Genomic DNA, 27377 nt, shown 5'->3' on the forward strand with positions numbered 1-27377 from the left:
GCCCACAGACAGGAATCCCTGGGGTGTGCCACTTCAAGAAGTCCCTGGTGACCTGGCTAGGCAGATTAGAGGAACAGCAGGGGCAGAAACCAGATGGCCTTGTGTGCCAACTCCTATGAAAATTCCATGCAACAGAAATGGTCTCCTGTGACAATATCCTAAAAGCTCATAAAATACAGAAATATTTATAAAGGTGAGCCTTCTGGGTTTCAAAAACAGGCACTCATATCCAAGCCTTTCAAAAATGCAAGGGGTGGAGGCATTTTATTAAGCTGATCACTAGGAAGCAACAGGCATTAAGAGTATAAGTCAATTCAATCACAGAACTGAAATTTGCCTGTGTTCTGCAACACAGTTGGGTTCCTGCTAACCTTTTGCGAATTCACAGTGGAGTGGTTTCCCTGGAGGCAGGAGCACTACCTGAACAACAACAACAACAACAAAATAAACAAGCAAACAAACAAAAACAAAACAAAAAAAATCCCAACCCAATGTCTTGGTAAAGGGCTACTTTATATTTTGATTTCTATAACAGAAATGTGAAGTACAAGCTTTTAAGGCACATACTATGTGCAGGGCATTAATGGCCACGGGGAATATCCACACCAAATTGCATTCATAATGCTGGCAGGGAAAGGGGCAGTGTGAAGGGGTGCGTTAGAAGAGGGGGCTAGTGCCATTATCACTAAAGAGGTCACTGCAATTTTGGTTTTCAGCATGATAAAATCCCAGGACAGCCCTAGCTGCAAGTTATACTCAGGGGCAGCAGCAAGCACTGGACCCCACCTGCAGGTGAGAGAAGACAGTGGGGGGGGGCTCCTGCTCCCACAGCGAGTGCCTGCAGGACCTGGAACACACAGGGCTCACTCATGTGTCTCAGCTGACACAGCTCATACTCCCCAGCCCTCAACTCTTTGCCACATAGCCTGGAGGATCTGTTTAACTGAGGAGGAGGTCCATGCACATTGAAGCACTGTATACTTGGCTAGGCTACCAATCACTGACAACTCCCTGTAAAACTAAGTCAACAGAATCACCTTAGCAAACCAAACTCATTTATATTGGATATGTGCAGTACTTGCAGAGGCTAGATGAGTTGGTTGGAGCCCATGAAGCTGGAGTTAGAGGTGGTTGTGAGTCACCCAACATGGGTGCTGGGAATCAAACTCCAGCCCTCTGCAAGAGCAGTAAGTGCTCTTAACTGCTGAGTCATCTCTCCAGCCCCTTAATGTTTTTTTAAAAATTAAGTTACCTGCTTTATACATCTTTTCCTGTAATACTCACAGCAACAGACTGAGAGTCAAAACTAGCATCCCCTTTCACCATTTTGAGGATGAATTGTCCAAGTTAAAGAATCAACCTGGCCAAGGCTGCAGTCAGCGAGCAGGTGTCCTAACTGTTCGACTGCACTATACTATACTGCCGAGTTCTTTGTGGCAGGAGAATGAACAAAAGACTTCGGTATAATCGAGGCTAAATTCAATAATTTTTGATCAAAAACATTGTGGAGGAGGAGGCTGTAAAAAAAGAAAAAAAGGAAAAAACATTCTGAGCCAGGCACGGTGGCACTTGGTAGGAAGAGACAGGACGCTCAGGAGTTGAACATCTTCCTCAGCTACGTAGTGAGCTCTAGACCAACATGGGATATGTGATCACCTGCTTCCACAAAACCAACAGACAAATAAGAAAAAATTTTAAGTAAAAAAATTCTGGAAAGTATCAGAATAAATTGCTTTTTAGATATAAGTTTGAAGTCCACGTAAGAAAAGAGCTTAGTGACCTACTTTTTCCTTCCCTTTCTTGTGTGTAGGCTGTACGTGTATGGGCTAGGGTTCCACGGTGTACACACGGGCTGTATGTATATGGGCTAGGGTTCCACGGTGTACACACGGGCTGTATGTGTATGGGCTAGGGTTCCACGGTGTACACACGGGCTGTATGTATATGGGCTAGGGTTCCACGGTGTACACACGGGCTGTATGTATATGGGCTAGGGTTCCACGGTGTACACACGGGCTGTATGTGTATGGGCTAGGGTTCCACGGTGTACACACGGGCTGTATGTATATGGGCTAGGGTTCCACGGTGTACACACGGGCTGTATGTGTATGGGCTAGGGTTCCACGGTGTACACACGGGCTGTATGTGTATGGGCTAGGGTTCCACGGTGTACACACGGGCTGTATGTGTATGGGCTAGGGTTCCACGGTGTACACACGGGCTGTATGTGTATGGGCTAGGGTTCCACGGTGTACACACGGGCTGTATGTATATATGCATGCGGGTTCCACAGTGTACACACGGGCTGTATGTATATGGGCTAGGGTTCCACGGTGTACACACGGGCTGTATGTGTATACGCATGCGGGTTCCACAGTGTACACACGGGCTGTATGTATATGGGCTAGGGTTCCACGGTGTACACACGGGCTGTATGTGTATACGCATGCGGGTTCCACAGTGTACACACGGGCTGTATGTATATGGGCATGCGGGTTCCACGGTGTACACACGGGCTGTAGGTATATACGCATGCGGGTTCCACGGTGTACACACGGGCTGTACGTATATACGCATGCGGGTTCCACAGTGAGCATACGGAGGCCAGAGGAGCCTTTCACCATGTGGGAATCAGGAACCTAACCCCGGTCCTCAGGGGTTGGTGGCACCTTTACCCACTGAGCCATCTCACCAGCCCAGCAACCCTCAACACCTGGACTCAGAATCCTGTCCTCTGCCTGGCTGTGTGATTTCCAACGAGTTTCTGTTTTCTCTGGACCTCAGATTTGCCTCCCTTGAAATGTAGGGACCTTTTTAGACTATGCTGTTCTGATCTGTTTTCACCCATGGGCCTCTATTTAAGCCAGTCTTACTTAGATCCTAACATTCAAAACTAAGTGCTGGGCTGGGTTAGTTGGTGCTAAGAAGGTTGTGGGGAGGGAAGATGCTCCCCAGGGAGCACCTCAACAATTCCCCTCTCCCAGCATCCCCCACGTTGTCGGAAGTCCCAGCAACAGGGCAAAGCCTTTCTAAGAAGCCGAGTGGAAACCTGCCCGGGGACAGCTCAGAAGCTCTCTTCACCCCTATGACCCAGGGGTGCTGTTCACATAGTGGGCACTTCATAAATATTTGAGAGGAAACGGGTGAAATATTACTCTGCCCTTTCGGAAATGTGGTTATGTAGTTTTCATTTCCTCCGCTGACTGACCTAAGCTGTTAAACCGCTGCAATGGATCCTGAGGGAAACCCAAATGCTACATTTATGGAAAAGCTGCCTTTCGACTCTGACGTGCCTTCCAGGTTCACTGTGGCCATAAGTTAAGGGTCTGTCAGCACTTCCATTATGAAAACTGTTTTGTGGTTTCATAACGCAGCCATAAAAGTATGCCTCCGGCTATCCTTGGGTGTACAAATTGAAAAGCTTGTTTTAAGCCAAAATGTGAGAATCAGAAAACAAACAATTTATTGGTTTCAGACATGGTTTTGTGCCCGTCTTGGCCAAACAAGATTTATGATGTGGGGAATTAGAGTGAGCTGAGACACTTGGTTTCTGAAAAGCCTGAGAAAGAGGGAAATGGCCAAATTACTTATATTTCAAAAAGGGTCCCTGAACACAATCAGTCATTCTTTTGCTTATATTTTCATCGAGTAAATTGTGTCACATGTTGGTGAGATGCCGAGTCTACTTTACATATTCCTATCATTTAAAAAAAAAAGCATTTTCTGTTAATTCTGTTAGGATGGTAAAACTGCCTTGTTTACCTGGAAATCAGAAAACTGGCCAAGAAAGTTCAACAATGCTGTTAGTAAGCTCCTCTGACAATGACAAATGGCTGGGTTTAATCAACAAGAACCCATCAGTCATAGATTTAAAATGGGGAAATGAGATCTCCGTGAACCACATTAGTGATGCTGGAGACTTGGTAAAACCACTGACTTTACAGACGGGGAGGCCAAGGCCTCAGCCAAGAGAGAACTCCTAGATGCCAGGCTACAGGTGGTTAACAAGGCCAGACCCAGGCATTCAACATCCCAGCTGGGCAGTCGGCTGGTCACTGTTTCCTACCAGATGTTACTATCAAAGGTCCCAAGAGCTGGCAAACTTTTTCTGGATCACTGTTGTCTAGCACAGCACAGCACACGCCTATAACAAGAGTTCTTTCTTGCTTTCATGATACCAGGACTTGGCACTTCATGACTTTGATGTCCTAAATCACAAGTCACAGGATGCTAGTACCCATATCATGTACTCTTCACATCCTCCAGGCTGAGCACAATTGAGCACATTGCCATGGCAAGTTTGCTTCAGTTAGAGGCAGGACACTAAATCACAGGCTTGACTGTCACTCAGCAGGACACAGACCCCCGTGGAACAGGTCAGCCTTCTAGCCTGGTAATGAAACTAGAGTTATAGTCTGTCCCAGGGTTATCACTGCTGTCCAAGCAACTTGAACAGGAAAGGGTTCATTTGGCTTACACGTCCACGTCACTGTTCATCATTGAAAGAAGTCAGGACAGGAACTCAAGCAGAGCAAAAGCCTGGAGGCAGGAGCTGATGCAGAGGCCGTGGAGGAGTATGTTCAAATGTCCGCTTTGAATCAGGTTCATCATGATGACCTTAGACTGGGTGCTGGCTACTTCTATGTCCACTTGACACAAGCTAGTCTCATCTAAGAGGAGGGAGCCTCGGTTGAATTTTGTTCCTCGTTCGGAAGCTCCCTCTTAAGGTCCCCAGCACACCCCTCTGACATGGTAATTAATGTCTTCCTATACCCTGTCCCTCCCTCCATACTCTACTTGGAGGAGGGGGAGCAAGAATCAATCTCATCTCTCTCTGCAACTTATTTTGCATAGTTTGATGAATGAATGAATGAACAAATGAGCAAAGACATGCAGTAACTCATAGCAGCAGCTTCAAGTCTCTCCTTTACTGTCCTCTCCACCCCACACAATTCCTCTGCCTACTCTGAAGTCACCACTTAGTTTTAGAGCTGTATTTTTATAGGAAGAATTTGATTCTGTTCACCACAGTAAAATATTTTTCTTAAGTCAAAGAAGGATTTTTATCAGACAAGCAGGACATTCCTAATACCTGGGAAGAAGATCACAGCCCACGCCAATGTCTCTGGTGTCCACATCAGTCCTGGGATGGGTCTCTGTCAAATAGTCCAACCTGCTCTGGAGTTCATTATTCTAGAGGGGAGAAGAAAGTACTTTTGGTAAATCAAGCCTGCAGCACTGACATGCATCACAAGGTGTGTCTTACAGAGTTGGTGTCAGAGAAATACGACGCTTCTATCATTACACAAAGCTATCCATATGTGTGCACACTTGTACATCCAGCTGTGCATAAATGGAAATAACACACGTGGATCTATAGCGTAATCTGCTTTTTTCAATCAACAGTTTGCTGTAAGGATGTTACCATGGCTCCGTGTGTAAAGGTGATTGCTGCCAAAGCTGATGGCCTGAGTTTGAACCCTAAGACCTACATAGCAGAAGGAAATAGCTGACTCCTAGAAGTTGTCTCCTGACCTCCACATGAGCTCTGTCACATGCTTGTGAACACACAGACACACACACACATAGACACACACACCAATGTGTTGTACATATCACTCCAAATTTACTAGTTTTCTTTTTGTGTCAGCTATGCCAACTGAATCACAGTATCCCATTGTATAGATGTACAGCATTTATTTAACTAGTCTTATATGATGGCCAGTTAGATATTTATCACATTTTTGGTATTATAAATAAGGTGCAACTCAACTTTTAACACTCTCTTACTAAGCTATAAAATGAGTAAGTCTATTAATTTAATTTAGTGGGAAATGCCTCTATAACTGAATAATTAGTATTTCATAGGTGTGGAAAAATTCAGAATCTCAAACATATAAACTGGAATGAGCTCCTTGGGATTAAAATTAGCATTCTGAATACTTCTCATGATTTAAAAAAAAAAAAAAGGTTGGAGCCAAACATTGCATAAGCTGATAATTAGATGCCCAGGAATTAGAAATGTGCCCCATGGGAAAAATGAAGGACAAAGGGGCAAGAAAGCTGAGGATGGGGTTGGCTCAGCTTTACTCTAGATAAAGCTGAGCTAAAGTACCATTCTTTAATACTAGATGCCACATGGAAGTTTAAAAGTCCCATAGAAGGAGATGGAAAGATGGATCACTGGTTAAGAGTACCAGCTGGTCTTCTAGATGACCTAAGTTTGGTTCCTACACCCACATGGGCAGGTAACTACCGTCTGTAACTCCAGCTCTACGGGTACCCAGAGAAGTACAGAAATGAAAACTTAATATTCATGAGAATGGAATGAAATCAGTTTAAAAAAATAGCATGTATCTTCTGTATGTCAGACAGTAAGGCAGGCGGTGAACAGTTGAAGAAACACAGCATGATTTGCATCCTGCGGATCTCTGTCTTGCCGGGGTTCAGAAAATTGAGCAGAACTAATAGAACAATGTGATAACATTGCAAAAATATCCACAAAGTATTAGAGTGAAGCCAGGAGGGATATATCAAAGTGGGGAGAGGGAATGAAGTCACGAGAGAGAGAGAAGGCAAAGGAGACGGACACTCAAGCTGGGCGGCTCACAGCCACCTGTAGTTTTAGCTCCAGGAGAGGAATCCATAAGCCACCGAGACTATGGAACAAGCAGGAAGGTGAGGAACAGAGTAGGAGGAACCCCCAAATTGTGTTCTGGATTTGGTTGAGGTCTCTGGTAGACGTTTGAAGCATACTTATGAGGGGGGAACTAAAAGAAGTGTGAATCTGAGTGGTAAGGAAATGAATCTGATTCTGAGCAGTCACCCAGGTAAGAGGTAGCTGGGTCTAAACAAATTTATTTGCTTTTAAGGGAAAATCCTCACTGCTTTTTTTAGAACAATGGCACAGAATCTAAAGCAGTAGTCTTTAACCTTCCTAATGCTGTGACCCTTTAACACCGTTCCTCATATTGTAGTGACCCCAAACCATAAAATTATTTTTGTTGATACTTCATAACTGTAATTTTTCTACTGTTATGAATCATAATGTAAGTAACTGTGATTTTTTTATAGTATTAATTGAACTCTGTGAAAAGGTCCTTTGACCCCTAAAGGGGTTGCAACCTACAGGTTTAGAACCATTGATCTACAGTCTCCACAGTAAAGGGTTCCCAATGCCTGGCTTAGAATCTGAAGCACATGGCATATGAAAAGCCAGAAAGATGTGACCTGTTCTTGGGGGGAGCAGGGATGGGCAGACAACAGTCCTGATGTGGCCCGGATGCAGGAGTTTGCAGGTAAGGATTTGAATTTACTCATCATAACTGTGATCCAGAGATAATGAGAAATAATGAACTAATTAGTAATGAATTAATAAAAGAAAAATAAAGAATAGCCATGAAAGAGTCAACTGGGAATTTTAAAATAGAGAAGTATACACTTAAAAATATCACCATCATCACCATCATCATCACCATCATCATCATCATCATCATCATCATCATCATCATCATCTTTCCTTAAGTAGACTCAGGGAAAGCATGGAACTGGTACATCTAAAGGTACTTTAATATAAATTATCCAATTAAAAGAAGTTAAGGCTGGGGAGATGGCTCAGTCAGTGAAGTGTTTTCATTGTAAGCAAGATGACCTGAGTTTGGTCCCCAGAATCTACATAAAAGAGGCCACTGCTAGGGAACAAATATGGGAGAAGCCTGGGGGCTCACTAGCCAGCTAGTCTTGCCAAATCAGTGAGATCCAGGACCAGTGAGCTCTTGGATTATTAAAAATCCGTGTCTTGTAAAATAAAATAAAATAAGATAAAATGGAGGAGGCAGGAGGAAGACATCTAACATGGGCATCTGGCTTCCCCATGCATGCACACACCTGTATACAAACACAACACAACACAACACACACACACACACACACACACACACACACAGACACCACACACACTGACACACGTTAAAGACAAGAACAATTAGCAGATCTGTATGGAACCGCGCTGCAGTTGTTAAAGGTCTAACAGTGCTGCTGGAACCACAGAACAGAAGGAGAGTAAAACAAAAGTGGCAAAATTAAAACCAAGCAAAGCAGCATAAACTTCTAATCCCAGCACACTGAGGGCAAAGACAGGGCATCAGAAGTTCAAGACCATCCTCAACTGCATGAGTCAGAGGCCATCCTGGGCTACATGAGACCCTGCCTCAAAGAGAAAAGAGTAGGAAACAGTCCCAAATCATCTTATGATAGAAAAGTGGGTGACTGTAAGATGTGTTAACATTTTGTTGATTTTTAAACTAGGAAGTGTTTCTAAGGCTATGTAGCTTGTTGTGTATTAATTGCACGTAGCTTATTATGTATTAACTGTGTGCCCATTTATAACATTGCTGCACTAAGTTGGAAGGACATTGAAGTGAAGAGACTGAACAGCCCGGAAGCTTCTGGGACTGAGGGGCGATGCGCCAGTTTTCCTGCTTTCAAATACCACCACCTTGTGTTTGTATGTGTAATGAGTTCCACTGTGTGGACATGGAGGCTTGTATATCTTCCAGAAAGGAAGAACCTAGTATGGGCATATGAGAGAAATTCACACACACACACACACACACACACACACACACACACACACACACACGGCTGCAGTCACCTAAGTTCCCTTCAGACTCAGGGGAATCAGTGGCCAGGAGCTGAGTCAGGCACCTAGACAAGAACATGTCCACTGAAATGCACATGGGGAGCCTTGTGCCAGGTGCTACAGCCACAATGCCACCCAAGAAACTTAATGAGAGCTGTAGCAGAGTTCCACAGACACAGAGAGAGGCATGTGCCCTGTACTGTGTATGTTAAGGACAGGGTGACACAAGCCAGACTTTAGAATCATTTCCTGTGACTCTTCAACGTCACTATAAGTTCAAGATTTCCAGCAGGGAAAAACAGAATCTAGTCCAGGAGGCTTAGCCACTCACTGAAGGCCAGGCCTCTAATTTTACTTTAGGACATTCTTTTAGAAATGTATTCACTTCTATTTTATGTGTGTAAGTGTTTGCCTGCATGTCTGTGCATTCACTGAGTGTGTGCCCAGTGCCCAAGGAGGCCAGAAGAGGGTGCTGGATGTCCTGGGATTGGAGTTATATGTAGGTGCAGGGAATTGAATCTGTGTCCTCCAAAAGAGGACTGCTCTTAACCACTATAGACCCATTATTTTGGGAATATTTTTAGAAATGTTTTTATTACATTTATTTTTGTGTGTACCCATGCATATGTGCACGTGCATGCATGCTTGCATGTGTGCATACATGCATGCATTCATGTGTATGAGTGTGCACCTGTGAATATCAGAGGGCAATTTGCAGGATTGATTCTCTCCTTCTGCAATATGGATCCCAGAGAAGCACTTTTACCCACTGAGCACTCTTGCTGACTCAGAACATTTAAGATTTTTAAATTTTTACTTATGAGTATTGTATATGTCTACATGTATATATATACACATGTGCATGTGGGTGCCCAAGAAAGCCAGAAGAGGGCATCAGATCCCCTGAGGCTGGAGTTACTGTGCCTGTGTGTCACATGATGTGGGTGCTGGAAACTGAACCCAGTCCTCTGCAAGCACAGCAAGTTCTCTTAACCACTGAGCCATCTCCCGAGCCCCAAAACACTTTATTCGTTTTAATGTCAGAAACAGGGAATGGAATGTCTTTTTCCCAGAAGATTAATAAACAACAACAACAAAAACAATTGGGGGGGAGGGAGTGGGATAGAGCCAGGCAAAAGACAGCTTTTGAGAATCTGGTGTATATTTCTGAGGTATGTGTACATGTGAAGCCTAGTAACTTTAAACATCAGTTAAGAGTGAATGATAAAGCCAAGGAGTACTCAATACTCTCTATTTGAAAGGGAAACAGAATTCTAGAGCAGCAGCCATGAGCCCAGGACCAGGCACTGAATGCTGCCCTGGACTGCTTGTCTAGTGTGTTGATGTGGTTTGTGGGGTGGGGTAGGGAAAACAAGCATTAAAAACACAAGCAGTCTCAGAGGGGACATGAGTCCTCTCCTCCCGCCACTGGGTCTAAGCCATGAGCGAATGGTCTGCTCATGCTCAAACACAGATAATGATGACACATGGGTCAGAATCTAGTGTCCCATCAGACTCAGGCACTTTTTGAGACTACAACCCAACACTTTCACCTGCATAGTTCAATCTTCAGAACTGTGCCACAGAGTGAAAAACAAAACAAAACAAAACAAAACAAAAAACCTCACAAAATAAATCTCAATTTTGTGTGTGTTCGTGTATATGCATTTGCATGTGTGGTGTGTGTGCGTGCATGTGGAGGTGAGCGATCAGCTTCAGTTATCATTCCTAGGGCATTATCCACCTGTGCTTTGAGAACAGTCTCTCTCATGGGCCCTGGAGCTCACTAAGAAAGCCTTAGGGTTCACCTGTCTCGGAGCACAGCACCGCCCCCTGCCCGTGACATGGGCTGTAGGGTTTGAATGGTGTCTTCCCACATTCAAGGCTACTACTTTCCCAAGTGAGCTTTCTCCCAGTGCACATAATACTTTAAGGAAATTTAGGATCATTCGTTGCTACCCTACGTGCAAATAGCAGGGTAGACCTGCCTGAGTCCTATATAATGCCAGGGAGTGAGGAACTGAGATGCATACATGTGCATGCTCATGTGTATATACATATGTGTATATACATGTGTATATACATATACAGTTAATGCTCGGGAGTCAGCTCTCACCCATCTCTACACACGTGCCACAGACCTAAGGACACTCTGTGTAAGCACCAAGGCTCTTCAGTCACTTTCCTATCCCAGGCATTTTCTCATAGCAACAGAAAACTGCTTAAAAGTAGAGGATGAAGAATTGTTATGATATGGAAGCAAGCTGAGTCTGAGAAATACCTTTTGTTTATCATATCATTCAAATGCAAAATTAGTATGCACCATAGAAGGAATATTATTAGATGTTTTATATTGGCATTCAAGGTGATTTTATAATAGAAAAGTGAGGTGGCTAAGATATGTGAGAAATGTAATTGCATTTTTTAATCTAGGAAGTTTTTTATAAAGCAATGTGGTTTATTGTGCATTAATATATGCCTGTCTGTAACACCTCTAGGCTAAGAATAATAAAGTGAAGTGACACCCACAGTCCACGGGATAGCTTAGACTCATTAGTCACATATCAGCTGGAAAGAAGGGTAGCAGTTAATTGGTGTCTGTAGTCACACACAACTAACAAGAAACAGGTCAGTATATGTACTTACACACACACACACACACACACACACATACACACGAACAGTACCCTTAGGACATAATAAGTTAAATTCCTGATATTTAATGTTTTAGAATGTTTAAGTCTAACTGCATTAAATTTTTTCATGTGAATTATTTTGTTTGTCTGTCTGCTGTTTCAAGTCAATGTGGGCCTCAGAGACTTACAGAATATGTCATGTAAAGATGTTTTTTATGATTGTAAGGATCCTTTGACAATAAGGCAGGTTAACTCCTGGCAACGCCCAGCCTACCTCAGAGAAGATGATGAACATCAAACAACCTCCTTATGGAGATGGCTTCAAATGTGGCAAACAAACTACTGGGCAAAATGTCCTCATTTCTACCACAAACAGAATTCTACCTAAAAATGGGCAAGTTTGGATGCAGGCAGAGCCAACGGCCAAACTCTGCCAAGACAGGGTAAGCAAGTCCTCAGTGGTTCCTGCCTCACAAATATGTCTGTCAGATATATTGGGCCAGAAGGCTGAAGATGATGCTCCAACATTATAGAGAGTTTGGGTGACTGTCTAGGTAGCGAACTGTCTCTGTCATGTTCTCATTTTGGAAACTGCTAACTTGCACTTCCCGTTTACTCAGATAATTAATTTTATTCCTTTTCAAATCTCTGATGGGGTTGAAGACCAGATAGTTTAGTTTTACAAATAAGCTCAGTTGTTTAGGTTGTTTAGATGTTTTTAGGTCTAGATATAAGTTTTTAGGTTGATAGAGATGAGATATGATAGATATTGATTTACATTCAGAATTGTAGACTTACCAAGTTACGAAAAATATTTTCTCCAAGGTTGCAAAATATAAATAGGCAAAACACTATAAGTGTAACATTTATATAATTCCTAATTGTTTTGTGGTCCTTCTTGGTGTATGTAGTTTATTATATATATGTGTAATAATATAAATGTATATGTAAACATTTTTTTTAACAATTGGAAACAAAGTCAGTGTGGGAAGTGGTCCAGAGCAACTGGCCATTTTTGTCCTGGATTTAAATATTTTAAGGAAGGCTAATCAGGTTGATAATCAGTGTTTAAATGCTTAAGAAAGACTAGATTCCAGTCTTGTTCTGAGATGAACATAGCTGCAACTGTAGGACCCTTCTGCACCCTCTGATGCCCACAGACCCCTGACACACACCACTTCCTCAGTCTTCACTTGGGGCTTTCTATGAACACCACAGGAAAAGTGATCCTGCCTCGGTGGCCAATGGCCAGAACCCCAGGAGCAGACCCCAGCCACTGTGAGGTGGGGTTGGTGGGGGCTCAGTCTTCTGAGACAATCCAAGCTAGTTCCATACCATATCCCAGAGACCCCAAGTGCCATGAGCCCCGGCTGCCCTCAGAGGTGCGCTTCCTTTCCCAGCCTCATCTCCCCATTCTATATTGGGGACTCCTGGAATCACCTTGCAGCATCGAGTCATATCCACCCCTCAGCAGCCCACACCATGGGCTGAATCATCGGAGCATTAAACAAAGCGTTTGTTTGCAAGCTTCTCCCTATGCACAGTACTACACTGGACACTACTTGAAAGCTTGGAGGTGCCACAGACAGAAACAGGGTGGGGCAGGGAGTGAGCTTCTGTTTCTGTCAGCACCTTGTGCTACTCTTCTGAAAACTCCTTCTCTCTGGGGACTCTTGACTGTCACCAAGGAGGATGTGCATTTGCACCTCCACCCTGAAAACACACAGGGCTATGATTTCAGAAGGAAATCTTAGAAACAAACGCTGGAAACCAGAAGAGGCAGCACATACCTGTAACCCTGTAATTGGGAGGTGGAGACAGAAGAGGAGGTATTCAAAGTCACCCTTGCTACATAGTGAGTTTGAGGATAGACTGGACTATGTGCGATACTATCATTTAAAAAAGAAAAGCTGGTGCTAGCCCAGCAGCCAAGGAGGGGAATACATGAGTGGGAACAGGAAAATATCCATTTTCTCAACTCCAAGACACTGAGACTCATGGGCCTTGAGTCTGAAACCAGGTCCCTAGATGACGACCTGGCTCACCATACCTGCAAGCACGCAGTAAGGAAGTAGGCTCCAGATTCAGACTTGGCATCTTTATTGTAGGCATGGGCAGCAAGCAAATGATGCTTCTGAAACTCCATCCCTTATCCTTAAAATGAGGGAGATACCCTTTATTCCAAGGGTAGCCCTTCTGACAAGCTAAGTGCCAAGGCAGACTCCCTTACTATGCCAGGCATTTCCTTATATTTTGGGTTGTGAGCCTAGCCTTTAATGGGTGATCCATCTCTTCAGCCCACGCCAGACGTTTCCTGTGCACTCTTGTGGGACTGTCCCTCACTGCTCCACACAGGTGCAGTTATGGCTCCTTTATGAGGACAAGGAAGCTTCCTGATTGGCTTTATCCCAGGGCTCCCCTGAGAGAGAACCCACACCACGCACCTGTGTTATACAGAACATGTGGGAAGGAACCAGCATTGCGCAGCATACGCTAGGCACTCAACAAATGCCATCTTACTTTTCTCCTTACTTCACTGTCATGTCCCAGGCTATATTGCGGGGGAAGGGCCACACAGAGGGACACTGACAAGGACAGGTGCTTGGCAAACCAGGTCTTCCTGGAGCCAAAGAAGGCAAAGGCTCAATGCCAAGTTCTTAATAAAGAGCCTACAGGGAAAATGGATTTCGGCTCCTTCTATTAAGATCCAACTCCCTAAGATTTTTCCAACTCACAATTTTTTCCCCAGGAACTGCCACAACCCCCCCCTCCCCAAATGCTCTGGGTTTTCCTAGGCTGGGTGAGCCTGGGTGACTCTGTGTTTCTACTTCACCGAGACCACAATACTTCTTGAGACATTTTTAAAGCTGCCATGCAAACTGTGTGAGGGAAATATGTCTATAAAGCCCCATACACATGAGAACTTGTGAGCACTGACGGCATTAGACTTGCTGGGAGAATTCTTGAGGAAGACACATTAGACTTTCGAAGGCATAGCCACCAGCAGCAGGCTAGAGCATGGAGAGGGAGAGGGTAGAGAAAATAGAGCTGTCGAGAGATCCTTTGCAGAGCTGGCAGTTAACCTTCAATCAATTTTATAAGGCCAGGAAATAGCCATATTTTTAATTAAGTGTCCACAGCACGATCAGCAACATAAAATTTAATGGCAGGGAAGACACCAGCTTGAAAGAGCCATAGCCTAGCCTCTTACCTCTCCTTCCAGGAAAGAGATTTTTTCTAAAAGCTGCAATATTAGAAGCTGCTTCTGTTGCACTTTTTTCTTTAATGATTCAATCTAGAAAGAGACAAGAAGAAAACTGTCAAACAAAAATTCAGAATTGTGCGGCTGCCAGGCAACCAACCAGTAGGCAGAAACACCTTTGCTTGTTTGCATAGAACCCACGTGCAGGTTTCCTTCTCATTGTTTTTTCTTTTTGAGGCAGGGTGGGTCTTGTGTATCTCAGGCTGCCCTCCAACTTTTATACGGCTGGACAGGACCTTGAGCTTCTAATTTTCTCGCCTTCACATCCTAGGTGCTGGGGATTCAGGTGTGTACCACCACATCTGTTTTATGGGGTGTTGGGGATTGAACTCGGGGCTTTGTGTGCATCAGGTCAACATTCTACCTCACTGAGCTACATCCCAGCCTTTCTATATAAACTCTGTTTTCTGGATCACTGCTGACCTGATATTCTCTGACAAAGGGGGATTCTGAGACCCAGGGGTGTCCAGTTAGGTTTGTTTAGCCAACCTCTCCACACTGGCTGTACTGTTTGTACCTTGATAGCAAGGTTATCAAGTTATCAGTTCAGGGAGCGTGCTTCCGGGTAGATGCAAACAAGTCAACTGAGATTAACTATCATGATCTGCTGGAGCACGCACACCCCAAACATTTGGTTACTTCTCTTAATATATCAGTATCTGACCAACCAGGTGTCAAAAGTTGGGGGGTAAGGATCACTAAATGGATTCATGGAATTCAGAGGGCTAAAGACTCATAAGGACCACACAGTAAGCAGGAACAGCCCCATGAGCCACCTGGGCTGCACTGCCACCTTTGTAGCATGTTACACGTGTAACACCATGCAACACCCTGGACTCCTCCTGGCTTTTCATTCAGACATCATGTTTCCTGGGACAGAACAGAGGTTCTGCACAAGCAAGAGTCAGGGTACTTTGTGCCAGGCCATGTCTTGAACAAAAGTGAGATCAGTCTGTAGATTCAGTCAACAGAACACTACTTTTCCAACAAGCTTGTGTATCTGAGCATTCAGACATCCATTTATAAAAATCCGTCAGTGCAAAGTGTCAAGCTCACATGGAAGGGAACCACATGACATCTGTAAAAGCATATACATGCTCAGGGTTCAATCCAGAAATACTAGTTCCAGGCACAGATCCCAAAGGTACATTGGGCGTACAAATTTTGTTTTAGAATACACAAAACCAACCTCAACAATAAGTGGCTAGTTGAGTAACTTACACTATACCGTTCCCTGGGGAGGTCTAAGCACCCTTCAAAATAAAGATCTCTTACACACTGATATGAGAAACTTTTAAAAATTAATTCTATGTTGCATAGATGCTTTGTCTGAAATCTATGTATGAACATCACATATATGGCCTCCTAAGAAGGCCAGAGGAAGGCTTCAGATCCCCTGGGACTAGAGTTACAAAAGGTGACCTGCCATATGGATGCTCAGAATTGAACCTGGGTCCACTATAAGAGCAACCAGTGCTCTTAACTGCTAAGCCCTCTCTCCAGTCCCAACTTTAAAAATATAAGAATGTAGCCAGGCTGTGGTAGCGCACACCTTTAATCCCAGTGCACAGGAGGCAGAGACAAGTGTATCTCTGTGAGTTCAAGGCCAGCATGGTCTAAAAAGCAACTTTCATAATAGCCAGGTCTGTTACACAGAGAAACCCCATTTCAAAAAAACAAAACAAGACAAAACAAACCAAACAAGAAAGAGAAGGAGGAGAAATGTAAGAATTTGTGTGGTGGCTGGAACAAAGCAGCATGAAAAGTACTTTGGAAAATTGTATTACATTTTGGTATTTACTGATACTGAGGAATTGTCATTTTGTTAGGTGTGATGACAGCATTATGGTCATCTTAGAAAAAGTGCATGTTTTAGACAGGTACTGTGCAGTGTACAGGAAACTTAAATACATGAGCCAGGATTTGCTTTAATATGGAAACAGGAAAGGAGAAAAGAAGAGTAAAGAAACCAATGTGGCTGAATGGGCCATTTGCTGAACTCAGAATGAGCCTCGTGGGTATCACTGATTATCCTCTTGGTGCTGGGTGGACTGAGTCTCTAGCCCAGGCTGGCTTCAAACTCTCTATGTAGCTTATAAGTTCAAACCCCTGACCCTCCTACTAGAATTACAGGTTGCACCATCACACTTAGTTTTATTTTAGGACCCCCTGCATACTCAGTCGGTGAACATCCTATCAACTGACCTATATCCCAGGCCTGTATTTGGCATTTTTATTATAGGTTATTTTAAACTTCATGTGATATCAAGATATATCACCCTATGGGAAGAAAAGCTAGCCATATAAAACAGAACCAAGTAAGCATACTTAAGGTAAAATGCCCAGTGTTTTTAATAACTAAGAAATTAAAGAGAGTAACAAGTTACCTAAATGCCTCTGAAATCGGCCCCAAAGTAGTGCCTGAAGAGGCCAGTGTTGGCAAGCCTGGGAGGGACAGACACTCATGTGCTGCAGGTGGCACTGTAAATTAGAATGACCCTTCAGGCAATTTAGCAATAAATATTAAGAGCCATAAAGCTGTACAGACCTTTTGACCCACTAATCCCACTCCTGGGAATTTGTCCTAAGGATATAACTCAAACACAGGAAAAAAGCTGCATGTAGAGAGATGTTCTTGCTTCCATTATTTATAATAGAGAGAAAATGGAAATAGCGTTAATGCCTCGCACTAAAGGAACTGGCCATAAATTACGCGATACCGGCATGATGGAGTATACTACACTAACGCCAGAAACAAACATTGCAAAGTGAGGGACTGCTTATAAAAAGCCTCAGGGGACAGAAAAACAAAAGTTTACCAAAGTGAAAATAAAAGCCATTGAAGGGATTAGGGAAGAGAAATAGTTTTGGGGTTGATATAGGGTTGTGCCCCCCACAAGAAAAACTGTGTGATTTTTCTCCATTTGTATAGGAATGGCTCACAAAAATCACCCCGTAATGCTCCTTTGCCCTTCCTTCCTACAGTATTAAGATTTTGTGTGCCGGCATACAGATTTGTGTGTGTGCACGCATGTACACGTGTGTGCACATGTATGTGGAGCCCTGAGGTTGACACTGAGTATCTTCCTGTTATTTTCCACCCTATGTTTTGAGACATGATCTCCCCCTGACCTTGGAGCTACTGACTGCGATAGCCAGGCTGCCCAGCGAGCCTTCCTGTCCATGTCCCATCTCGCCATTGCTGGGACTTGAAGCACAGGCCACCACACCAGCTTTTCTATGGATGGCCAGGATTCAAACTTATATCCTCCTATTTTCAGGGTAAGTACTTTACCAACTGGCACATCTCCACAGCCCTTAAGGTTTTAAAAAATTAACTTTAAGTTGGTTTTTGTTGTTGTTTTGTTTTGTTTTTCCCTTTTGGTGGTATTGGGTATTGAACCCAGGGCCTTGTACATGCCAGACAAGCACTCTAGCACTGAGCTACATCCTCAGCCCTAAAATGACATAGGTCTTTAGATGGCAGTCAAAATGAGGCCTGAAACTCACTAAAGGGCCTTAGATGGTAAGAAGAAAACTTCCATCAAATAGCATAAAAAGTGATTTCAAACACCCAGCCTTCTTGCCTCTGAGGGGCTCTTGAATGCTTGGAGGTCAAGGAAGCAAGAGGAGTGGCTTTCTTTGAACACTAACATCAGGCCTCAGAGAACAGCAGGACTCAGGGACATGAGGAGGCCATGGGAAGATGCAAACCCACCCTCATGGCCCTTAGATTTCAGTTTTAAAACGATATCAGCTTTCCATATCTGTGGGTCCTATATTCGCAGATTCAAACTATGGGCCAGGAATAGTTTGTTTTTTTAATGTCTGGGTTAAATGTGGAAAGATTGTTTTCTTGCTAACATCATTCCTTACATAATACAGAAACTATTCATACACTGTTGGCATTTTATTGGGTCTTATAAGTAATCTAGGGATGCGTAAAGAAAATAGAAAGGGTGTGCACAGACTGCAAGAACACTACATAGTTTCCTAAAAGAACTTGGAATTCTGGGGGTTTTGGTCTGCATCGGGGATTCTAGAACCAGACACTTATGTGGCTATAAACCAACCCACAGCAAAGGCATCATCTGGGAGTGTTTTTTGAGGAAGATATATGTGCCGATATCACTCTGAGGATGCATTTGGTTTGGAGGAGGAAGAAAGGATGGTGGGAGAATTTCAGAGGGTGTAGAGGCCTTGGATGTAAGTTTTTGGCAAGTGTGCTTCCGGAAGCGATGGTGGTACTGTGTTAAATGAACATTCTTCATGTGCAGCCCAGCCAGGTTTATGCAGTGCTGGGGCTCAAACCTAGGGCTAATTTTATGCTAGGTAAGCGTTCTACCAACTGTGCGATGCCCAGGCCTTCTTTTCTGTCACTATTTATTTTTTGAAACAGGGTCTCAGCCCATTATGATGCCAAAGACCTTGAGCTCCTCCTGATCCCCCTGCCTCTGCCCTCTTAGTGCCAAGATTACAGACTTGCCCTACCACCCAGGCCTTCTGTGACTTCTTGGGGCATTCCATTCCAATTTGTAACTTGACCCTCAGGAGGTTCAGTTATTCTTCAGAAAAGTTGCATTTAGATCTAGATGTCACCAGGTGGTGGCAAATGACCCAGAATACTGGACTCAAGTCAGGTATTCAGACGTGGGATGTCAGGGCACTGACCTTCCAGACTTTCATAGGTGACTTCAGCAAGACCTAATCTTGTTATACTAGCTGGACTTAAATGTCATACTGAGGCCCAGTTCTGGTGAGCCCCCTGCAGATAATCTTACCTGGTATCCTTAAATTTTAACCTGAGTTTAAAATAATGCATTCAAACTCTTGTCTCTATCAGTATGGCTCTGCACCACACTAAATAGATTATTAAACTAAAGAGATCTTGCAAGATGTCAAGTTTCTATGCCTTCAGGCTAATTTGGTTATTAAAAAGGGAAGGGACGAGGTGGAGAAATGACTCTGTGGTTAAGAACCAGAATTCAGTTTCCAGCACCCTTCTTGGGTGGCTTACAACTACCTGTTATTCCAGCTCTGGGGGAATCTGATGCCCTCTTCTGGCATCTTGTAGGGACTGCGCATACTGATGCACATACAGACAATCAGGCACACATATACATAAAATTTAAGCTAATTTTTTGTTTGTTTTTTGATTTTTTGGTGTCTTTTTTGTAGACAGGGTTTCTCTGTGTAGCCTTAGCTGTCCTGGACTCACTTTGTAGTCCAGACTGGCCTGGAACTCACAGCAATCCACCTGCCTCTGTTTCGCCTAATGCTGGGATTTCAGATGTGCACCACTGAAGCCTCTTTAAGTTAATTTTTTAAGTGAAGGAAAATAGCATTTGTAGCTTATTATAATTGTCCATTTCCTTTCTCCTCTGTAGCAATAATTGAGACAGCTGCATCTGTAGTTTGAGGTAAGCAATTAGTCTTAAGCATGGCCATGCACTGGCATTGTCTGGGGAGGCAGGGGGCTCTCAAACAGAAGTTTTATAAGCTGCTTTGGAAACAGATTACTGTATTGAAAGGATTCCTTACAACTAACCAGACCAAGAAGATATTATACAAAAATTTAGGAACATGGTTGGGGAGATAGCTCAGTCAGTCAAGTAGTCACAAGGCTGAGTTGGATCCTCAGAGCATGCATTTAAAAAGTCAGGTAATGAGTCCTGTATGTCTAGTGCTGCTGGGAAGCAGGAAATAGCAGATTCCTGGGGCCTGGTGACCAATAAGCCCAGCCTAATCAGCAAGCTTGAGGCTAGTGAGAGACCTTGTTCAACAGATAGATAGATAGATAGATAGATAGATAGATAGACAGACAGACAGACAGACAGACAGACAGATAGGTAAAAGTGGATGGCTCTTGAGGAACGCCACTGACATTATAGGTTTTACTCTGGCCTCCATAAACATGCACATACAGATGTACACACACACACACACACACACACACACACACACACACACCACCACCATGCAGTACAAACACACACACCACACATCACACATACACACATACATATATATACCACACACACACACACACACACACACACACACACACACACTCACATGCACACATTTAAAAGAATTTTGGTTCAAATTCTCACAGGTCCCAGGCTGGCCTTGGTTTCCCTCTGTAACTGAGAATGGCCTTGAACTTGATCCCTGCCTGCACCTAAAGAGTGTATGTACCGCCATATCTGGGTTATCCTGGGGCTCGAACCCAGGGCTTTGTGCACACTAGGCAGGCAGTCTAGGAACAAAATTATATCCCCAGTCTCAGTATTTCCTTTGTCTTGCTACCAAATTTTTCCTATTTCCTTTAAAATCTGTTTTATCGTATGCTTGTTCTCATTTTAGGAATAGTCACAAGGCCTACAGGCACACATATGTAAGATCAGAAACTGAAGGGCTGTGGGGAATGCATTAATGTTAAATGAAGAAGTCACACCTGCCATCACCAACACACTGCTGTCCTCTCCTTCCTGAGGACCCAACTCCACACACACCAGCACTTTCTACTTTAATGTTGTTATAGTATTTGAAAGCTTATTTCTATAAGGATATAGCTCAGACCCTCAAAACTGTTTTCATAATGTGTCATTTTTATGTGTATGTTCCTGTGTGAGTTTTGTGTGCACCATATACACTCTGGTACCATGCAAGGCCAGAAAAGGGTGTAGGATCCCTTGGAACTGGGCAGTTGTGGGCTCTGATTCGATGCAAGTGTTCTTCACTGAGCCTTCTCTTCAGTTATCTCTGCTCTCTCCCCTATACCAATGCCACTTCCAAAACCACTAGGGATCCACTGAGTCAGGGATCTAACTGAACAAGGACATGGATGTTGTTTAAAAGTTTTGTCATGTCATCATTTCATTGTCGTATTTTGGAGTTTGGTTTGGTTCACTTACAACAATGAGGTGAAACCCAGGGCCTTGTGAGTAGTCATGCTGCCACTAAGCTACATTTCTATCCATTTGGTTATAAATTTAAATTTCATTCTCCTTGATAAAGGTAAAGGCCACTAAAAAATGCACGAGTAAAAATAAGGAAGCTTAGCCCCCTTTTGGGAACCACAATGCACAAGGCAATTTGACAGGATCAGACGGTGCGAGCCCCAACACAGCCTGGAAGAATGGCTTCATAAGGACGGAGAAGAGGGTGCATTACCTCATGGGAGGGGATGAATCAAGGCCCAACCAAATGAAACTGAAAAATTGCTAAATGAAGCTCTGAGTGGAGAAAATGAAAAATCAATGAAGGCCCAGAGGAGAAAGGCACATTTTTCATCTTCATGGGGCTTGAGTAGGCAGTAGAAATCCACTTTCAATTAATGTGTCTTGTGGCATTCAGCCAGGCTGGACACGAACAGGGTGCATATTTTAATCAATTTTTTCTATTAAGTTTGAAGTAATATATAATAATAGAACGATGCTAGTCAAAAGGATCAGTTGAAATGGGCTTCTGAGCTTAGATAATCTTATTTGGTTTGATTTCTACCCTAGACTGATAAGAACTCAACTTCTCCGAGTAGAGCAGCATGCAGATCCTCCTGGGTGCAGCATGCAGATCCTCCTGGGTGCATAAGAATGACTTAGCTATGGGCAGGATGAACACAGGGCCTTCCCAGCACTGGGTATCAGACCTTGGATGGCTTAGCTTGTGATGCTCACAAACAACCCTAAGTGGTTATCACCCCCAACAAGAAACCAAGGTTGCAGATGCTACTGGCAAGATCTGAGATCTCAGCTGCAGCCTCCCTAATGCTGAGACCTGGACTCTTTTTTATCCACATCTTGCTGTTCAGGGATTGGTCAGCTACTGTCCTCCTGAGGATGACACCTTAAGCACGTGTCTTTGGCGTTGGGGAAGAGGGTGGACTGGAAAAAATGATGGTGTGGGATTTGTCCTTACAAAGTACCTGTTGGGTCTGTCAGAGGTGTGTTGTGTGTATTGTCCATGCTGTATGTTCATATGTGTGTCATCACACATGCACATGTAGGTGTACATGCAGACGTTGATGCCAGATGTCTTCCTCACTGAACCTGGACCTCACCAATGAGGCTAGACTGGATGGCTAGCAAGACCAACGGACCTACCTTTCTGGTGTTTGCCTGGTGCTGCCACACCCAGCTCTTTGTCAGTGAACTTGGGTCCTCATTCTTTCATGGCAAGTGCTGGACCGACTGAGCCACCTTACCAGGAGTCCCCACCCATTTTATTTTCTGACACAGGGTCTCATTAGCCCAGGCTGAGGAAGATGACCTTAAACTTCAGCTCCATCTGCCAAGTGCGGGAGTTACAGGCCACGGTACGTGCCACCGTAGCCAGAAGGGGCAATGCTGTCTTTTTTAGGCCCTCGGAGGCAAGCGGGATGGAGAAAGGAAGCAAGAGTTTGCTCATCTGTCCCTGTGCTTCCCTGGATGGAAACATTTTCAGAGAGAAAACCCCAGAAGCTGAACAGGAGTATCTGGGAAGAAGGCTGGCTCAGAGCAAGGCAATGAGCATCTGTTCACAGCTGGCACAAAACTGACGCTAAAAATGGACCTTTCAAAATAGCCCTAAAGTTATTGTGTTGTGGATATGGACCCTTCCTGCACTAGCCAAGCTCTCTTCCCAGCCTTCCTTCTTGCTTGTTAGCCCAACATCCATGGCAACGCGCCAAGGTTCAGACCCACTCATGCCACAGGAGCCACTGAGGAATCATGAGTGACGATAACCTCATTCTGTGCTCAGTGCCACCACCTGGCACAGTGAGTCTCAACCCACATTTTCCAGCTTCCCCAATCACCACTCCCTCATCTAGTCCAGTCAAACTAGGTCCAGGCCTGGGCTCACCCCATACCTTCTGGTCTTCATATTTTCGGTTTTATTTACTCTATATTTTATCTGGCATGACCTCTTCCACCCACTCAATTCCTGCCTAGGAAAAATCTAATGCATCTTGCAAGATGCAATTAGACACTGCCTCCTCCCTCCAGGAGAATTAGTTCACACTTGGAAGCCATCAGTCAGTCTATACCACCACCTCCAGAGTAGGAACTGTTGAGACTGAACTCATTTTATTGAAAATGAACCAGAATCTTGGAAAGGATAAGGAATTTGTGAATTTGTTCAAAACACAAATCCTAGTCAGAAGCAGAGGTGGGGGCCAGGCCAGATTTTATTTCCTCAGAGTCTAGGATTCACTGCCCAGCCTCTGTGTTCCCAGAGCACATGGCTTAGAATCGGATATGTCACTTAGCACATTCTTCCTCATCCTCTGATGAGTTTAGATGTCATTCAGAAAATCCTTTGAGAACAAGAAGTTCATCTATGTTTACACCTGGTTTACAGAAGGCACTTCTTAAATGCTCACCAATGATCTCTGCAGAAAGAGCTATTGTGCTCCCTCCTCCCCAGGCCCAACTCCTAAGTCTAAAGTCTGGGCTTTCTATAGTCTCTGGTGGAGTCGCAGGACAAGAATATTTAAAGACAGTAGCACAGAGGAAAGAACTCCAGCCTGATAAAGGTGACATGAAATCGGATAATGATGCTGAACACCAAGTTTCCCATGAGCCAGAAAGAGACAGAGAGTGAGCCCTGGTCACACACAAAAATAAAGTCCAGATGGCTTAGTCTTTATTTGTCCAAAAATAATATTTATTGAGCACCTACTGGATACCAGTAACCATTCTAGATTCCAAGAATACAGATATGAATGAAACAGGTCAAAGACCCTGCCCTCACAGAGCTTCCATTCTACAAGAGAGAGAGAGACGCAAACCAAACAAGCAGACCGATGACCGAGGAATGAAGGCAAAACACACCAAATATGGTATAAGTGCCATAGACAAAATAGAGGGCGGAAATGGGGAGGGACAGACACGTGGGCTGCAATAAAAGATAAAGATGACAAACAAAACTCTATAGTTATTACAGAAAATGACAAACAGGACATACAACATAGTGGAAAAATAGATAACTCTAGAAAAACTCAATATTTATGTAACAGATACCACAAACAGATCCCACTGACTGGCAGATGATAACATCACCCAAGTATCTTTCAATAAATGATCCATGCCAACAATACAAAGAGTTTGCACACATTTTCAGGTGGGACAAAAAAACTCAATGAAGCAAATTCATCACAGAGAAGCCTGGCTGGCCAGCCGAGGACACCACTCTGCCACCCTCTGCAGTGCACATTCAGCAGACGGACAAAGCGTACGCACTAAATGCACTGGCCACGTATGACCTGCCTGCTCTGGTGGTTGTTTTGGTTTTTTGAATACATAGGGAAGAAGGGCTCACCCAACCATGTTCTTTGTGATGCTTCTAAAAAGTTCATGTTTTACATAAAGTATTACGATGAAAGATGTGACTACACTATGCTACCCACTAGGCTGAAATGGTTACATTTACACCGGCCATAAACAAATCCTGCTTCACGCTTCCAGCAGTACCTCCTTTGGATGGAGTGGAGAGTGGCCAGGAGTCCAGGTAAATGGTCCAAATAAGACCCGGGGGAGGGGCGGGGGGAGAAGGGAATAGGGTGACAAAGGCTTGTGAATATAAGACAGGTTTGGTAGCAAGTTAAGTCAAAGTTGGCACCATGCCAACCTAGGTAGGAAGCCAGCAAATTAAGACGCAGGATTGTCAGTAGAGGCAAGTCCTTGAGAAGCAACTGGGTCCAAGAAGATCACCAATTAGCCTGCCACCAGGGGCAGAACAGGAGGAGAGAATGGCACTCACAAAACCTGTGGAGAGCTGCACTTTGGGCAACTCCCCACCTGGCTCTGAGGAACAAGGCGTCTCTGGCTTCTGAGGACTGACCACAGCCCAAGAGAGGAGAAATTTCAGACAGACAAAAGCACACTATATCAGGAGAAAGACTGACGCAGATCCACCTTCTGCAAGGCTCAGGGCCACTCCCTGAAGTCCTGTGATTTCACCTTCTGAAACTGGGTGACTTGCTCCAGAGGAAATGCCGGAGACTGAGTCCCTAGGAATACCGCAGGTAAGACACTGCCTAGTGTCTGGAGGGGATGTGTGACCCCACAGAGTAGGTGGGGTCCAGCTGTAAATGGGCCACACCCAGGTTCAGGTCACCAAGAGCTCTTTACAGGTGTGGGACCCTCTCACCTGCTCCCTTCCCTTCCATGCCACCCTAAGCTGGAGTTGACAAGAGACCAACATGAAAGATTAGGGGCGACACTGATGAGACAGCATCCCTGCCCCCAACAAACACACTTTCCTATAGAAACAAAACAAAATAGAATACAAGGTCAGAGGGATGCTCACTCCATCACCCGTTACTACCACCCTTAACTGAAACTGCTGCCACCCTATAGAGCAAAGGGCTCTATGAAGTGTGTCTGGCTCATCTTGCCTCCATGCATTTTAGCCAGGCATATTTCTCTTCTCACTGGGCATATTCCCACTTTTCCTGAAGTGGGTTGTCTTGTGTCTATTCAGGCCAGAGGGATAAAGCAAACTGAACTTTGCTTAAACAAGAAGAGAGATATTAGCTGACAACGACTATAGACAGTTATTCAGAAAGGACACCCAGAGGGCCATTTCCAAATATAAGGGCCACCGTATACAAATATAACCAAGCTACAAGGACATTTGGCCGCATCTGCATTTCTGCGAGTGTGATCCAGCGAGGGGTACCTCCTTCCCAGAGCGCTGACACTCTTCGCCTCTCTTCCCTTCTCCTTAGTGGGCATCTTCTGTGGCTCTTCCACCTGGCACTTTCTAAATTATTTGTAAAGGTTTGGTTTTTTTTTTTTTTTCAGTGCAATTCTTGCTTTGATGTCTAAGAAAAAACCAATGTTAAAAAAAAAAAAAGAAAATATCCCGTGGATCTCTTGGGTCTCTTTGGTCTGCAGTTTGAGGTTGTGAGGCTACTGTCTGAGAGTGGCTTCACAAATGAGGGCCCCACAGGGGTCAAGGCTTCCTTTGAATAGCGTATCTTTCCTGTTTGTTCCAGGGTACAGCAGTCTTCCCTGCGGAGTGTACAAGTGTTCTTCTAATCACACCCAGTAAGACAGGTCCACCTCTGCCTCTACCAATCATCGTCCAAAGAGCCGGAGACTAAATGTGGAGAAGAGCTCGTGCGACATAATCTGGGGACAGTTCAATTGAGTGGGTTAGGGTTGAGGCTTCGGGGCCATGGCTCTTTCCCTGACCCCCATGGGCCTAACTACCAGCTATGGGACATACCGGGGACACAAGCCACTTGCCCAAAGCACCCTTTTGTGTTGTGCATCTCAGCACACCGTGACAGAATAGTTTCAAAGTGAATTGTGTACCAGCAAATAGCTGAACCTCTCAATAGGGAAGATTCTTGAGATAGAGAAAATTTAACTATTCTACTCAAGAACCTGATGATGGAAGTAGCTCAGTTGGCAAAATGCTTGCCTAGCGTGTGTGAGACCTGGGTTCAGCCCCCAGTACTGCATAAACTGGGCAAAGTGGCACATACTCATGTGATTACGGACCTGTCATCCCAGAACGTGGGAGGTGGCGGGAGGGAAATTCAAAGCTCAAGCTCATCCTTGGCTACACAGTGAGTTTGAGGCTAACTTGGACAACATGAGACCCTGCCTCTACTCAAAACAAACAAACAAACAAAAATAATGAAGTATTTTGATGGCTAAGCTACAGAGTAGCACATAGCATAGAAAAGGAAGAGAGGCATGCCCAAAGATCCAGTTTGATTACCAAGACTCCAAGACAGAGAACAAAGCCAGCCCTGAGAATGGTGGAAGCCATCAACCAGATACCTTGGTCACTTACCTCCAAGTTGTACCTGCACCACAGGAAACCATTTACTGAGAGCAGT

General features: G+C 44.2%; 1 protein-coding gene across 4 annotated transcripts in view; it reads right to left on the minus strand.

The window, feature by feature from the left end:
• The window catches only part of Myzap (myocardial zonula adherens protein), a 725358-nt gene that overhangs the window by 642949 nt on the left and 55032 nt on the right, over positions 1-27377 (minus strand). For 3 of the 4 annotated variants that reach the window (XM_051156759.1, XM_051156761.1, XM_051156758.1), the window contains exons 11-12: positions 14489-14572; positions 5093-5193 (exon numbers count right to left, since the gene is read on the minus strand). In XM_051156759.1, coding sequence (XP_051012716.1) covers positions 5093-5193; positions 14489-14572 — 185 coding nt within the window. Of the gene's footprint in view, positions 1-5092; positions 5194-14488; positions 14573-26390; positions 26659-27377 lie in introns of those variants that run through there. The other variant, XM_051156760.1, reaches the window with a different exon arrangement.

The sequence above is a fragment of the Acomys russatus genome, chromosome 14 (assembly GCF_903995435.1).
Source record: "Acomys russatus chromosome 14, mAcoRus1.1, whole genome shotgun sequence".
NCBI classification, from domain to species: Eukaryota; Metazoa; Chordata; class Mammalia; order Rodentia; family Muridae; genus Acomys; species Acomys russatus.